Raw genomic sequence first — 16,856 nt, 5'->3', positions numbered from 1 at the left:
GATTCCACCACCTCCCTAGGTAATACATTACAGTGCTTCACCACCCTCCTAGTGCAAAAAATTTTCCTAATATCAAACCTAGACCTCCCCCACTGCAACTTGAGACTGTTGCTCCTCGTTCTGTCATCTACTACCACTGAGAACAGCCTAGTTCCATCTACCCTGGAGCCCCCTTTCAGGTAGTTAAAGGCTGCTATCAAATCTCCCCTCATTCTTCTCTTCTGCAGACTAAACAAGCCTAGTTCCCTCAGCCTCTCCTCATAAATCATGTGCTCAAGCCCCCTAATGATTTTCATTGCCCTCCGCTGCATTCTTTCCAGTTTGTCCTCATTCTTTCTGTAGTGGGGGGCCCAAAATTGGACACAATACTCCAAATGTGGCTTCACCAGTGCCGAATAGAGGGGAATAATCACTTCCCTCGATCTGCTGGCAATGTTCCTACTAATGCAGCCCAATATGCTGTTAGTCGTCTTGGCAATAAGTGCACGCTGTTGATTCATATCCAGCTTCTTGTCCATTGTAACCCCTAGGTCCTTTCTGCAGAACTGCTCCTAGCCAGTTGGTCCCCAGTCTGTGCATGGGATTCTTCTGTCTTATGTACATAACTCTGCACTTGTTCTTGTTGAATCTCATCAGATTTTTTTTGGCCCAGTCCTCCAATTTTCTAGGTTACTCTGTATCCTATCCCTACCCTCCAGGGTATCTACCACTCCCCCCATCTTACTATTGTCTGCAAATCAACCCCATCCTCCAGTTCATTAATGAAGATGTTGAACAAAACTGAAAAAAGCACTGATCCTTGGGACACTCCGCTTGTTACTGGCTGCCAACCAGACATCAAGACATTGATCACTACCTGTTGAGCCAAATGATCTAGCCAACTCTCTATCCACTTTAAAGTCCATTCATCCAACCCATACTACTTAACTTGCTGATAAGAATACTGTGAGAGACCGTATCAAAAGCTTTGCTAAAGTCAAGGTATATCAATGTCTACTGCTTTCCACACATCCACAGAGCCAGTCATCTCATCATGAAGGCAGTCAGGTTGGTCAGGCATTACTTGCTCTTTGTGAATCCATGTTGACTGTTCCTGATCACCTTCCTCTCTTCCAAGTGCCTCAAAATTGATTCCTCGAGGACCTGCTCCATGATTATTCTGGGGACTGAGGTGACGCTGACCCCTCTGTAGTTCCTCGGATCCTGCTCCTTCCCTTTTTAAAAGAGGGGCTGTATATTTGCCTTTTTCCAATCATCAGGGACCTCCCCCAATCTCCATGAGTTTTCAAAGATAATGGCCAATGACTCTGCAATCACATCAGCCAACTCCCTCAGATGCATTGCATCAGGCCCCATGGACTTGTGTATGTCCAGCCTTTCTAAATAGTCCTGAACCTGTTCTTTCAGCACTGAGGGCTGCTTACCACCTTCCCATTCTGTGCTGCCCAGTGCAGTAGTCTGGGAGCTGACCTTGTTTGTGAAGACAAACAAAAAGCATTGAGTACTTCATCTTTCTCCACATCCTCTGTCACTAGGTTTCCTCCCCCATTTTGTAAGAGGCCCGCACTTTCCCTGACCATCTTTTTGTTTCTAACATACCTGTAGAAACTTTTCTTGTTCCCCTTCATGTCCCGAGCTAGCTGCAACTCTAGTTGTGCTTTGATCTTCCTGCTTTCACTCCTGCATGTTCGAGCAGTATTTTTATACTACTCCCTAGTCATTTGACCAAGCTTCCACTTCTTTTTGTGTTTAAGCTCAACAAAGACTTCTTTGTTAAGCCAAGCTGGTCGCCTACCATATTTGCTATTCTTTCTGCACATCAGGATGGTTTGTTCCTGAACCCTCAATAAGGTTTGTTTAAAATATAGCCAGCTCTCTCGGACTCCTTTCCCCTCATATTAGCCTCCCAGGGGATCTTGCCCATCAGCTCCCTGAAGGAGTCAGTCTGCTTTTCTGAAGTCCAGGGTCTGTATCCTGCTGTTCTCCTTTCTTCCTTTTGTAAGGATCCTGAACTCTATCATCTCATGGTCACTGCTTCCCAGGTTATCACCACTTCTACTTTCCCTACCAAATCTTCCCTGTTTGTGAGCAGCAGGTCAAGAGGATCACAGCCCTTCTAGGTTCCTCCAGCACTTGCATCCACAACACTCTCCAAAAACTTCCTGGATTGTCTGTGCTCTGCTGTATTGTTCTCCCAGCAGATGTCAGGGTGATTGAAATCCCCCATGAGAACCAGGTCTTGTGAGCTGAAAACTTTCACTAGTTGTCTGAAGAAAGCCTCATCTACCTCATCCCACTGGTCTGGTGGTCTATAACAAACGCCCACCCCGACATCACCCTTGTTGCTCTCGCATCTAAACTTAACCCAGAGATTCTCAACAGGCATTTCTCCAGTTTCATATTGGAGCTCTGAGCAACTCCTCCACCTTTTCTCCCCTGCCTGTCCTTCCTGAACAATTTATACCCATCCATGACAGTGGTCCAGTTGTGTGAGTTACCCCACCAAGTCTCGGTTATTCCAATCACATCATAGTTCCTTGACTGTGCCAGGACTTTCAGTTCCTCCTGCTTGTTTCCCAGGCTTCTTATGCTTGTGTACTCATACTGAAACTGCCTGAGATTCTCTTTCCTACCTGACTTGACCCCCTCCAGTCAGGTATTAGGAATGACTTTTATTTCACCCCAGGCTATCCCTGGCTTTCTGCTGTTGTCAGTTTATCCTCAGAACTCCATTTGGTTTCTCTCTGTCTAATATGACATCATCATGGCAACCATTTTACATTCTTAATTAAACTTAATCTAAACTATCACTATTTTCTACTTATAAAAAGCCTGAAATCTAGAACTATTTTTATGCATATCTAAACATTGTGATACGGTCATCACCTTTGTTATGCTAATTAGAATAGATAAAATCCAAGATGTTTTTCTCCCCCTCTGCCTGCTTTTTTAGCTGTGTGGCTAAATGCTGTCTCTGGTGCTGATCTCCTTACATGGACTGGAGCAATTTAAAAATCTCTTGGCAAAATTTGTTTTAGCTGTTGATATATCATACCATTTCCAGAGAAAACCAGAGTAACTGAAGTATATAGACTTTTTTTAGAGTAGTGAACCCTAGATCCTTGAGTTTGAAAGGACTACTCATCATAGACAAAGTTTAGCATGTTCTGAAATTTTCAGGATAAGGGCTTCACTTGGTAAATGTTTTTACCTCTCAAGTGAAATTTCCCATGTTTGTTTTTCAGTGTAAGAGCAATTTTGAAAAGTACAAGAAAAAATTTGATAAAAAAAATCATACCTCCAGTTTAATATATGAAGAGAGTTGAAAATCTTTTTAGTGTTTTTTAAGGCACAGTTCTAACACATGAGCTATTTGGAGTGAGAGCTATTTGGAGTCATCACTATGCAAGTTTGTTATGAACCGTATTGCTAGGTTACATGTATGTCATTTTGTGGTCTATTGAAAATCTATTTTAATTTGGCCAAATGATATGCATTTTAAAAAATCGTATTTCCTTTGGAGGCACTGTTTTTTCTAAATGCTTTTTTATACTATCTGGCAATGGTCTGTTGGCTCTGCATGCATGTAGATGTAAGTTCAATGGCAATTTTTGTTCAAAAAATTATTTCTCAAACTTCTTTTGGTTTTGTGTGTCAGTGTGCGCTGAACATGATCTGAGAATATCTGTATGCAATGAGGCAGAACTGTAAATACACTGTGAAGATTTCTGTGAAGATCACTGTGATGATACATGAATGTAACTTTGTTCCTTTTATGTATATGCATTATGAAATAGTCTTTAATTACAAGATCATATGCTATTTTTTCTATCAGATGCTACCTGTTTCGGTGCAGGGATTCAGTGAGGCATTTGTGCACAGTGAATGAAGTAGGAGACCATACATTGAAGAATGAGGATAAAAAGTAAATATTTAAACAGTTTCCTCATTCTCTGCACACCATTCAGTCCCTGCACTGAATGAGGAAAGGCTTCTGTGGGAAAATGTGATTTTGTAATTAAACACTGAATCATAACATATATGCACTTCAACACCTCCTGATTTTGAATGTTTTGCTTTGCAATGTTATTTTTCTTCTATTATACAGTTTGCATGGAAAATGTGATAAAAGTTACTAGAATAAAGCTCATTTACCAGTTTAAAATGTCACAATCTCTAATCCAGTTGCCTTCACATTTAGTATGAATACTATTCCTCTTTAAATTCTAGCCACATGTAAAGTTTGAAGCTGAATGCCAAAAAATGTTGAGAACCACAGAGAAGTGTGTGTGTACTCAAGTGTGTGTATAATTAATTATTTTTTTATTTTTCAACCTTGCATACTCAAATAGTTGAACTGATTTTGTTACCAAAAAAAATTGTGCTCATACAAAGCATAGAAAGTTATGAGTGAATGAAATGTAGTTTAAAATGGAAATATCTTAGCAATTGTTGTCATTGATTGTACTAGTTAACTGCATGTTATGCTATGCTATGCCTCTGTTGCATTTCCAGTTCCCTAGACATATCGGGAGTGAAAGTTCCTAGGGAAACTGTTGTCAATCTTTTTCATATCATGGCCTCTCTTCTATCTAGACTAGACCTTCTTCCCCTACCATTTGCTAACATGAAGGACAGGTCCAGACTGACCAGTTCAGAGGCCCCTGGTAATGTGATCTCCAGGATAAAAACCCAGGTCTTCCTCTCTGTGTTACTTAAATGTACAGGCTGAGCCATCAGATCATGTTTAACTAGTTCTGAATCTAGAATGATTTAAAGAACATAGAAAAATACCTTATTCAGTGTTTCATTGCAAAAGTAAAATAAAAACTGGCCCTCCAATCCCCATTGGTGTTGCTTGCGAGATGAACTTGCTCTTCGGTCCCATCACTGCTCCACCTTTATCATGTTATCTTAACATGCTAGTTAGCATTTAATGATAAAAGTTCTTCAACAGCAAATAATGAAAAAGACAAAATATGCTAAGGTTCAAAATAAATAATTGTCAAGCAGATCAAAATCTGGGTCTCTGTTAAAAACATGGGGATTCTAAATCTTTATTCTTTAATATGCATATTGACTTGCTTAAAAAGCAATAAATTGCTCTCTGCTGCGGTTCATGTAGTAAAATGGAGCACAATCAAAGGAACTGTTTAACGCCAGTGCAATATTATACTCCTATTTTCCCTTAAACAAGTTGATATTGGTTTCAGTATTTGCCATTTTTAAAGCCATTACACAAAGAAGCTCTAGCAGTGGAACATGCGTAAATTTATTAGATAGATTATTGCCCCCTGTATGGGGACAGTTGTTTGGAAGGTTTGGCAGAAGAAGACTGTGTTTGGAAGGATGTAGTTTACCTCATAATCCAAATGGTCAGTTAGTCTATTATTCTGCTATGGGAGAATAAGGCGGGAGAGGGGAACTCTAGCTAACCTTTATGTAGAACCTAAAACTTCTGTAGATAGCTGCTTCTGCAGTGCAGAGCCAACCATCAGAAAGAGTACATTAACAAGTCTTGTTCTATGTGTTCTGCTGACATCTGTAATGTTGGTATATAGTCAAACAATAAACCAGTCAGAGTCACAAATGGCTTGTACTTCTATAATGTTTATCAAGTGTAAAAAGACAAGGCCTGTAGGGAAATAAATTGTACTTTCAGGTTTCTGAAGTGTATACATAGAGTAAAAACTGAAATTTAAGGGAGGGAAGAGGGGAATATTTTAGCACTTAAGTTTTGTTAGATGATGATGATGTGTTTGCAGCTTTAGTAGCTCCAGTTACTTAGGAGATAAATAAGATTTGTCGTGTTAATGCTCTTTAAATGAAATTCTAAGCAAAAGCGAAATAACTCATCTAGTAGAGTCTCCTTTCTCATACAAATATCCATTTTTTTTCAGCACCTGTGTAAAATGCTATATGTGCAATTGGGGAGTCAGAAATTGTGATTTTGTTTTCATGGATGCTTTCAGATTATCTTCCTTCAGTGGTTCACTGCAGTGACTTTATGCACACTGCTGCTAAGTTTATTCTGCTGAGAGGAAAATACTGTTTGCTGCTATTTTTATCTTTGGCTGGTTGCTTTTGCAGCAGACCTCAACAGCTGGACATCAATATACTTTTATTTTTAAAACAGTTTCTACAGTAATTACCAGTTTCTTTAATTGTACTGTAAAAACTGTATTGCAACATTGGCTATGAAAGATGCTTACAGTACCAGAATTAGTTGCACTGCTTAGTCTTCATATATGCTGCGTAAGTGAAATATAGTGGAAGAAATAATTTGATGTAAATGTTCCATACCTATAAAGTGGGCTTGATGAGTTGAATCAAAGGTATTCTTCTTTTGATGTGCTTGCGTAATATCAATTAGTGTTAATGTCAGTTGTTCACATGTGTGGAGAGAAAAATATCTCCCTATATATTGTGTGCTGTGGGAAATCGTACTCACCATCTTTATCCTTTATACGCTATCATTATGAAAAGAGAAAAATTATATGAAACATCTTTGGTATAGTAGAACCTCAGAGTTACAAACTGACCAGTCAACTGCACACCTCATTTGGAACTGGAAGTACGCAATCAGACAGCAGCAGAGAGAGACACCAAAAAAAGCAAATTCAGTACTGTGTTAAACATAAACTACTTTAAAAAAAAAAAAAAAAAGGGAAAGCTGCGTTTTTCTTCTGCATAATAAAATTTCAAAGCTGTATTAAGTCAATGTTCAGTTGTAAACTTTTGAAAGAACAACCATATCATTTTGTTCAGAGTTATGAACAACCTTCATTCCCGAGATGTTTGTCACTCTGAGGTTCCTAGATGCATAATGTATACTGGATGTATTGGTATATGTTTATATGTGTGCTTAATACAGTACCAGTTATGTCAGCTACATAAATGTTAAATAATATAGACTGTCTTTTATATAATCTTCCATTCCATTTTCTTTTGTTTGTATAGTATTTTTGTTTTTTTTTTTTTTTGTTTTTTTCCTTTTTTTAATAACTCAGGGAGTCAACTCCAAAAATCACCATCTGCAGAGCCTCAAATACTTTACTTTAATATACTTTAAAAATAGGATATAAAAGCCCTTTATATAATATAAAAAATTGTAAGGTAAAGAACCAAATGTTCCTTCCAACTAGAAAATATATTTTACCAATCTCTGTAGCATGTTAGAATCATATTGCCTGTCTCTGATCTTGCTAAGTTGCCTTACCTTCACTTCAATTCCTGTGTCATTTATCAGCTTTCATATTCTAGTCAGATCTATGTTTATTTCAGGAGATTTCTTGTGTCTTTAGAGTAGATTGTGTACATCAAGCTTCAACCATGAAGGCCCCATGGCTGTACAAGTAAATTGGGAGGTTATTATTTTAAGATGATTTCAAATAAAATGTTCTTTGCCCTCTAGTACAGCAAACTGTTTTAGTAAAGATTTGAGAGAGAATTTATTTTTAAATATTATTTTTCTTCAAATGTGCCAATTATACTGAATTTATGAGATCGTTGCTATTAAACGTAAGTCTCTAAGTAAGATGAAAAATTCTTACACATGCGCATGCATGCACACACAAGAAGTTTCTCTGTGGGTTTTCTCTCTGTATGGAACTTCCTAATGTTCAAATGCTATGGCATGTGTAATTGGATTGTAACTGTTTCTGAATACTGCTTTCTCCTCTTGGCAGCATGGGGTAACCTTGGAAATGTTCTCAAGAGCCAGAGCAAGATTTCTGAAGCTGAGCGCGCCTATAGAAATGCCTTGTACTACCGCAGCAATATGGCCGATATGCTTTATAATTTGTAAGTATGCATAGCTTTTCCTGGGTTGCTTCATCTGTGAAACCTGTTGTGAATGGGGCTATTGATTTAGTTGTTGGAAATGGAGACGATGTTAGCTGTTGCTTTTTTGGTCTTTGTAATAGTCTTTTCATTAATCATGTTCCTTAAACTATGGGGTGGACAAGGCTTCTTTTATTATCAGATATTCATGTATTGCTGCTCTGTTTTGAAGGGAGCAAGTACAGAAACTGTAGATCCACCTAGCCTAACACGTGGATCTGGTCTGAAGATAAATATACAAATCTGTGTGCTCGCTGGAAATCCATTGAACAAAGTTCTGATATTCAAGTCAGCAGTGCCAACATCCTATCCACATTTCTGAGCTCCTAAAATATAAAGACGCAGTTCCCCACTTGTGGGTTTTTTGTTTCGTTTGGGTTTTTTTGTTTTGTTTTTGTTTTCTAAATATTGGTATGAGGTCAAGGTCTGGACATTGTCTAGTTTAAACCAATGGTATCTGGTCAGAGTCTGAGAAGTCTGTTATGTCAAAGTAGTTTAGTATTTTTTTTCCTTAAGTGATTGATATGGATAGCAACACATACATGCAGAAAGGACCTTTATTCCGATGTGTGTGTGTTGGTAAGTGTGTGGGAGAATGAATAAAATGAACAGCTGAATGAAAGCAATACGGCTGACAGGTTATTTCCTGACTCATTAATCCTTTTAGATAATAAACAGCCTTGCCATAGCACAAGCTTATTAGGTAACATCTCGAGTAACAGAAGTATGATCATACTATGTAATGTGATACTCAATATGGCATTATGGGGATTCTGTGGGCTGGTCTACACTGCCGGCAAAATTTGGTGGCAGTGGACGGGAGTTACTCAAGCTATACAGGGTAGCTTGCGTAACTCCCATCGACTTCGTAACATCCTTCGTAATGTCTCCAGCACGCTGTTCCAATAGGAAATGTGTTCCTGTCGATGCAGCGCTATGCTTTTTTTGAGGTGGTTTCATTAGATCAACTTCCAGATTGATTGAGCGTGTTTTCACTGCCGTTCAATTGATCCGGATAGATCAATCTGACAATGGCAAATTTGCCGCCATCAGTGCATACAAAGCCTGTGTTTGTGTCTCATGTACTTCCAGCTCAGATTTGCTTAGGATATGTACACACTGACAGCAGCAAATTCGCCGCCGTCAGATTGATCTGTCCGGATCGATTGAGCGGAAGTGAAGACCTGCTTAACCCATCCAGAAGTCAAGTTAATTAAACCACCTGCCCAAAAAGCGTAGTGCTGAGTTGATGGGAACACTTCCCATCGGCGTAGTGCAGTGGAGACAGTGCATGAAAGGGAAGTTACAAAGTCGACGGGAGTTACCCAAGCTAACAGAGTATCTTACGTAACTCCCATCAACTGCCACTGAATTTTGCCGCCAGTGTAGACTAGGCCCTAGTCTACAAGCTTACTTTTTTATTTAAAAACTGCCAGTGCATCCTGCTATTTCAAAGTCAAGCTGAATATTGTCTCGTGCGTCATCACTTACAATAATGAAGATCTACTATTCAGTGTCACTGTGTGTGAGGTAGATCAGAATCCAGTGGACTGCCATTGACTACGTAGCATGAACAGGAGTGAAAAATAGCAAAACTTATTTGAATCAGAAAAATAAGTAGGTAAGAACAAGAATACACACAAGAAGCAAATCTGAATAAGGAAGTCCTTTTTTTACATAAGCATTGTTCTATCTATAACTGTACTTTTAAAAAGACATTTACAAAGCCCAGTAATCTCATTCCCACAAAATTCCAGTCAATTGATTCACTAAAAGTAAACTTGCCAATTGCCATTGCTTTGACTTACAGGATAAATACAATGGACACTTAGCTCCACTTTTTCAAAATAGGTTAGTGAGGTCCTTGTATTGCTATAATTTATGTACCAAAATTAAGCATGATTGTTTTCTAACTATAGGCTGTGCATGTAATGCGGGTGGAGTTACGATTGCACAAGAGTTCTTGAAGGATCATTTTCAGATGCTTCTAACTTTGTCCAGGATTTACCTTTTTGGCTGATGTTTGGCACAAGATTTTTTTTTTTTTTTTTTTCTGAGATTGGGAAAAAGTTTGAGCAAACATAGTTCACCCATTTTTAAAAAGAAACAAATGGAAGAAAATATACCAACATTTTTTAACACTTGCACAGGTTAACATTTGTTAAGAAATAGCTCCTACACCTCAACAGGAGAAATTTGGTAAGGCTGAAGGTCCTCATAAGTTGCAGACATGTCTCTGGGTGGTTGGAAGAAAATTGGTTTTGTTTTGGTTGAATTATGATTTTACAATTATATTTGTACACGTGTACTGTTCTTATTCAGTTGACACTCTTACCGCACTCTTGGTAGTAAACCACATGCATATGTAAATTGAATAGAAATTTCTAGTGAATAGTTTTTTAGTATTCCATTGAATTTACGTCTGTGTAAGAAAGATAACTGAAATTTCAATTTGAATATGTAGAAGGAAAAGCTCTTCTGGAGCACAGTCTTCTTTCATACAATGCATATATGTTCATGTGCAAGGCCACTTCCAATACCTGAAGGTTCCACTGATGTTTAGCATATCATTATACATGAGGTAATCCCATTTTTCTTTATTTTCTTTAAAAAACAAAATAAATAAAACCTGAGCAATTCCATATAAGGATAACTTTCCGATAAAGTTAAGATTGTAGAGAGACTATACTGCATGAATATTGCTGAACAACTTTAATTCTTTCCCCTTTTGTGTGCACATTATGGTAGTCTTTGGTTACTAGTCTCATAATATAATTTGTTGGATATCCGCTTCATTCAGTGTGCAAGTGGGATAGTGAATGAGACACAGGTTCACAAACTGAACAATGAGGTTAAGGATAAATTCTAAATAGCAGCTTCGTTCCCTGAGTACATTCTGTACATGAAATTAGTCAGGAGCTTTATAGGGGAAATACTCTGTGGTCCTGTAATTAACGCCTTTTGAGTATTTCCCTTTACAATCATAACATTCTTTTAATATAGCTTTTGACAGAGTTAAAGTACAGCCTGGCCATTTCAGATTTCCAATGGGTTATGAATGGAGAAAGAGTAGATTCAACAAATTAAGTAAAATACCTTGACAGTGTGTCTATTTAAAAATATTTAATTTAAAAACATATTGCATAACTTGGCAATTATCCTTTTACAGGTTAAAACCCAAGGAATTTAGAAAAAGGGCTTCTTTTACTGAGGCATAAAAGATAAAAACTTACAGCTTCTGAAACTGTTATGGCATAATAATGCCATTGGCAATAGCACTTTTGGGATCCACTGGGCAGCAGAGAAAGAAGGCTCAAATTTCTAAAGCTTGTAATTATTTCAGTATTTCTTACACTATCTTACAAAATAGTGTAAACTGAATTTCCATGTAAGAGCTGAAACAGATTTTATTGGCTGTGTCGTGGTAAATACCACTACATGAAACATGGTACTTAAGAGCAATTTGTTCCTCACTAATTTAGAGTTTTGTAGGAATTATATCATCAATTATCTCATCATTCAAAGACCTGCCTAATTCTGAGCATGTCATTTTCTTTATGGAGTCTGCAATTGACTGAACAGCATAGTTATACAACCCTTAACAATAATTTCTAAACTGTTAAAGATCAGCGGACTACTTACTTTGAACATATAACAACATATTTTCTGTTATTACTACTTTTATGGAATTATATGGGAGTGAGAATAGAGAAAGGTGGGGGAATTAATATCAACTACCAGTCATACATATTGCTGAGCCCAATTATTTCAAGAAGTGAATAGAGCTTGCCAAATTTCAGTTTACAGGTAGGATATCTTCACTTTCCTACCCCCACAATATGATCCTTTTTATGACTAGGAAATACATTAGGTTGTTACCATTCAACTTTTACAGCCTTAGTGAAGCAAATGTTATGGAGGATTTTTATAAGCAACATACTCTTGTGAAAAACTCATAGGCTCAAATCCTGACACCACTGAAGTAAATTGGAGTTTTGCCAGAGACTTCAATGGAGCCAGGATTTCATCCATAGGTATTGTGGTATTGACAGAGAATATATTACAATATAATACTCAATGAGGAGTATTACCTAAAATCTAAAACACAAACCAAATACTCATCCATCTATAGTTCTTTCTCTGTGGCACTTCTGAGAGACCCTCATATTTAACTTTTTCAATACATTTTAGAGATGAATTCTCTACTGAATTATGTGCTGTATGCAACCACATTGATTTCAACTGGATTGCTAGGGGTGTAAATCAGCACAAAATTTAGCTCCCCTCCCCCCCCCCTTTTTTTTTTTTTTAAAACAAACCAAGAACTTGTGATTTATTTTAACATTGGAATTACCAAAGATAGTACTACAGGAAAAAAATACCATTGCTCCTTCTCCCAAACTAGATAATATTCAGTAGAATTAAGAGAAAAACCTAGTTCTTTCTGGCTTTGCAGTTTTAAGTTTTATAAATACAGTTTAAACCTCATGTTTTTTTTCTGTTTGACTTTGCTACTCATTACTGCCCAAAGCAAAATTGCTTTGCAGTGTGCAAGTCAGTTTTGTCTATGTAATTTCATTTGTGTCACAGCTGAGTCATGGTTAGGGTGGTCTGTGGGCATTTGAACTAGTAATTAGATATCAGCTTGAATATTTCAGCAGATTTTCAGTATATTCAGAAACTCTGACTTCTAAAACCTCTGTAAAGTAGAAGTAGGTAGTGAATGATGAGCCTTTTCAGTGAAGCTTATCCCAATGAAATAGAAACAGTAGCAAACCATGGGTGACATCATAGCCCTATTAGAGTTAGTGATAAAACTCCCATTGACTTCAGTGGATACACATCTTAAAAGATCTAGGAGAACAATTTATTATACAAACAATAGTCTGTTTTGTGTATTTTCTAGGTATCATTCTAAAAACCAAATTCCATAGGTTTTTAATTTCTGCTAATGTTTGCTATTGCCATTCCTCTCTACCCCAACACCTTTTGGTTTCAAAATTCTAAATGTTCTGTTAGGAAATAAGACTACTACACCTGAATAGTAAGTGAAGTTTTAGTCTCTTCTAAGCTCTGATTACAGAAATGTTTTACATACCAGCAATATCTCTGTGCTTCTACATGTATAGTCTCTGTGCAAATATGTGTGTCAGAATCTTCCTCACCCCTCCATAGTTTGATTTCAAAAAGGCAAACGTTAAAAAATTAAGGGAATTAGTAAGGGAAGTGTACTGGACTGAAGAACTCAAGATCTGAATATGGAGAAAGCCTGGAATTAGTTTCTGCAACTTTGACTTAAAATATCTCAAGTCTTTGTCCTAAGAAACAGGAAAAAATTCATAAGGAAGGGTTGCAAACCCTTAGATGAACAAGCATCTTAAATAGGTTATTGAGGGAAAGCAGAACCCCTTCAAGGAATGGAAGACTGGATGGATCAGCGCAAAAAAAACCGCATACCAAAACAAACAAAAAAAAAACCCTACCTCTTGGAGGTCAGAAAGTGTAGGGAAAAGTGAGAGCTGCCAAAAGCCAAGTAGAGTTTGACCTTGCAAAGGAAATGAAAACCAATAGTAAAAGGTTCTTTAGCTATATAAATAAATAGAAAACAAGTAAAGAAGAAATGGGGCTGGTAAACTCTGAAGATAGAGTAGAGATTAAAGATAATCATGGTATGGCCTAGTACCTAACTGAATTATTTGCCTCAGTTTTTAATAAGGATAATGAGGAGCTTTGGGGCGGGGGCTAATGGGAACAAGGATATGGAAATAGAAATTATCACATCCGAAGAAAGAAAGCCTAGCTCAAACAGCTTGATGGGGCCAAATTGAGGAGCCTGGATAATCTCCATTCAAGAATATTAAAGGAACTGGCACAAGAAATTGCAAGCCCAATAACAAGGATTTTTAATGAATCTATAAAATCGGGGGTTGTACCTATGACTGGAGAATTGCAAATATAGTATCTATATATAAGAAAGGGAAAAAATGATCCAGGAAACTAGAGGGCCATTAGTTTGACCTCAGTTGTATGCAGGTCTTAGAACAAATTTTGAGAGAGAGAGTGGTTAAGGACATAGAGGTAAACTGTAATTGGAATAAAATACATCATGGTTTTATGAAAGATAGATCATGCCAAAATAAATTGAAATCTTTCTTTGAGAAGGTTGTTACCCAGAGTTCCTCGACCCAGGAACTTTTAGTCGCTGTGAGTCAGTATCAGGAAATAAACCAAAGGAAATGAAGTACTTCTGTCTAATATATGGCTGGAACAGACAAATCAAAACCAAGTGTTCTTAACTTAAAGCTTTACTTTATTGGTCTCTAGAAATTCCCATCAGAATGACCTTTACTGGAAGTCTCCACTTATTAGTCTTAAGCACATGCAAATATAATAGGTGGTTAGAGTACTCCAAAACTTGATAGTTGCCCCACAAGTCTGAGGCAGTCTTTGGGTGAATCAGTCACAGATTTCTGGATGGCCAGTCCTTCCGTCTGTGCCTAAAGATCTTTCCAATATGTCCACGAAGTGATTCATCTGGCTTAGACTTTTGATACCTACCTCTTGTATCCCAAAAGTTAGAGATATGTCACATAGCTCACCAAACAAATAAATCACTGGGCACAAGCATAAGTCATTAAAAAAATTTATTGTTAAACAAGCAGTCTTAAGTTGTTAGTCTTATAGCTAAATTTCCACATACTGACAATTCTAATATATATCCAGACTTCCTGTGTTTCACAGACATTTACCCCAGTATATTCAGAGAGAGAGAATGCAGAGTCAAGTCCACTTCACATGTTCATTGTCTGACTCCCCTCCCCCTTCCCGGTTTGCCTAGTTATGCTAAATTCCTGCAAAGGCCTGGAAATGGTTAAGAACAGCAAGCAGAATAATTGGTAATCCATCCCAATAATTGGCAGTGGCTTGGACACCTGGCTGATTAGCTGTACTGCATTTCCTTTGTCTAGAAAATCAGTAGCAATCTACCTGGATTTCAGAAAAGCATTTGGTACAGTTCAATGTGGAAAATTATTCATTAAGATGGGCATTAATATGAGAATTGAAAGATGAATAAGGAACCAGTTAATGGGGAGACTGCAGTGGATTATACTGAATGGTGAACTGGCTGGTTACTCATGGAGTTCCTTAACCAAAGGTTGGTTTTGGGACCAATCTAATTTAACGTTTTCATTAGTGACCTTTTCATGAAAAGTGGGAGTGTGCTAATAAAATTTGCAGATGATACAAAGTTGGGAGGTATTGCCAATACAGAGAAGAATTGGGATATCATACAAGAAGATTTGGATGACCTTGAAAACTGGAATAATAGAAATGGGTTAAAATTTCATAGTGTGAGGTCGCGTGCTTAGGGACTAACAAGAATTTTTACTATAATCTGGGATGTAACAGTTGGAAGCGACAGAGGAGGAGAAAGACCTAGATATATTGGTGGATCACAAGACAGCTATGAGCCACTAACATGATACAGCTGTGAAAAAGACTAATGCAATCCTAGGATGCATCAGGCAAGGTATTTCCAGTAGGAATAGGAAAGTGTTATTGCCATTCTACAAGGCACTGGTGAGCCCTCATACAGAATACCATGTGCAATTCTGGTCCCCCACATTTCAGAAAGATGAATTCAAACTGGAAGAATGCAGAGAAGGGCTTCTAGGATGGCCAGAGGAATGGAGAACCTACCTTACGAGAAGAGATGTAAGGGTTTATTCAGTCTATCAAAACGAAGGCTATGGGGAGCTAAAATTACTCTCTATAAATACATCAGAGAAAGAAAAAACAGGGAGGGAGAGGAGTTACTGAAGTTAAGGACCATGTTGGAACAAGAACAAATGGCTATAAAATGGCCATCAATAAGTTTAGGTTTGAAATTAGATGGTTTCTAACCATCAGAGAACTGAAGTTCTGGAACAGTCATCAAAGGGGAGTAGTAGGTGCATAAAGTCTAATTGGTTTTAAGATGGATCTTGATAAATTTATGAAGGTGATGGTATGATGAGGTTGCCTACAATGGCATATGGCCAGTCCATGACTGCTATTAGCACATATCTCCAAAGGCCAGAGATGGGACAGTACATCAGGAAGGCTCTGAGTTTCTACAGACAATTCTTTCCCGGTGTCTGACTGGTGGGTCTTGCTGACTGCTCAGAGTCAAACAGATCACCATATTTGGAGTCAGGAAGGAATTTTCCACCAGGTCACATTGGCAGAAACACTGGGATTTTTTTGCCTGCCTTTGCAGCACGGTGCACAGATCACTTGCTGGTTTAAACTGAAATAAATGGTGGATTCCTGGTCATTTGAAATCTTTAAATGAAGATTTGAGGATTTCAGTAACTCAGCCAAAGGTCTACTGTAGGAGTGGGTGTGTGGGTGAGGTTATGTGGCCTGCGATGTGCAGGAGATCAGACTAGATGATCATGAGAGTCCCTTCTGGCCCATCTAACATCTATAAGTCTGTGTTAGCCTATTGAAATATTCTAGGATTATCCACTCCTGTATTTTTAAAAAAAATACTTTATTAAAATATTGCTGTGGGAGCCCTCTATTCTGAATGTTAACAGTTGAAAAGCATGGAAAGCCACCTAACCTACTAATCAATGCTGAACTGTGTTTGAACCTGTACCGTATAGAGTTGGCACACTCACTGCTTATCCTTATGGAAACTAGATTCAGGGCTGTTTCCTCTTTCTTGATAACACAAGTTCTCATGATTCAGGATGTAGGATAATAAGTTAAAACGTAGAAAGTGGATGTCACACTGACAGGCTCCTTTCTTTTGTTAAAATGTTAGATTTTTTTTCAACACTGAGTACAAACCTGTTATAAACTTATTTGAAATGGAACAGTGCTGCCAACTCTTCATGTATAGAAAACCACAATTTAAATGTCTCTTAAAGTATCATAGAAGTTGTCTATATAATGTCTCATTGCATTAAGAGATTAGCTCTCACTCATATGGAAGAATGACATTGTATTGCTGCAATATATAATTC

The 16,856-nt window shown here is 37.7% G+C and overlaps 1 protein-coding gene across 6 annotated transcripts in view; it reads left to right on the top strand.

Moving 5' to 3' along the window:
- Window positions 1-16,856, top strand: part of TMTC2 (transmembrane O-mannosyltransferase targeting cadherins 2) — a 330,806-nt gene that overhangs the window by 212,806 nt on the left and 101,144 nt on the right. For all 6 annotated transcript variants that reach the window (XM_067559871.1, XM_067559869.1, XM_067559870.1 and 3 more), the window contains one exon: window positions 7,689-7,803. In XM_067559871.1, the coding sequence (XP_067415972.1) occupies window positions 7,689-7,803 (115 nt within the window). The remainder of the gene's footprint in view (window positions 1-7,688; window positions 7,804-16,856) is intronic.

This window comes from Emydura macquarii, unplaced genomic scaffold, assembly GCF_026122565.2.
Source record: "Emydura macquarii macquarii isolate MOO-44397 ecotype Brisbane River unplaced genomic scaffold, CSIRO-AGI_Emac_v2 contig_2205, whole genome shotgun sequence".
NCBI lineage: Eukaryota > Metazoa > Chordata > Testudines > Chelidae > Emydura > Emydura macquarii.
Note: the sequence above shows the minus strand (reverse complement) of the source record. Positions and strands in the feature narration are given on the sequence as shown.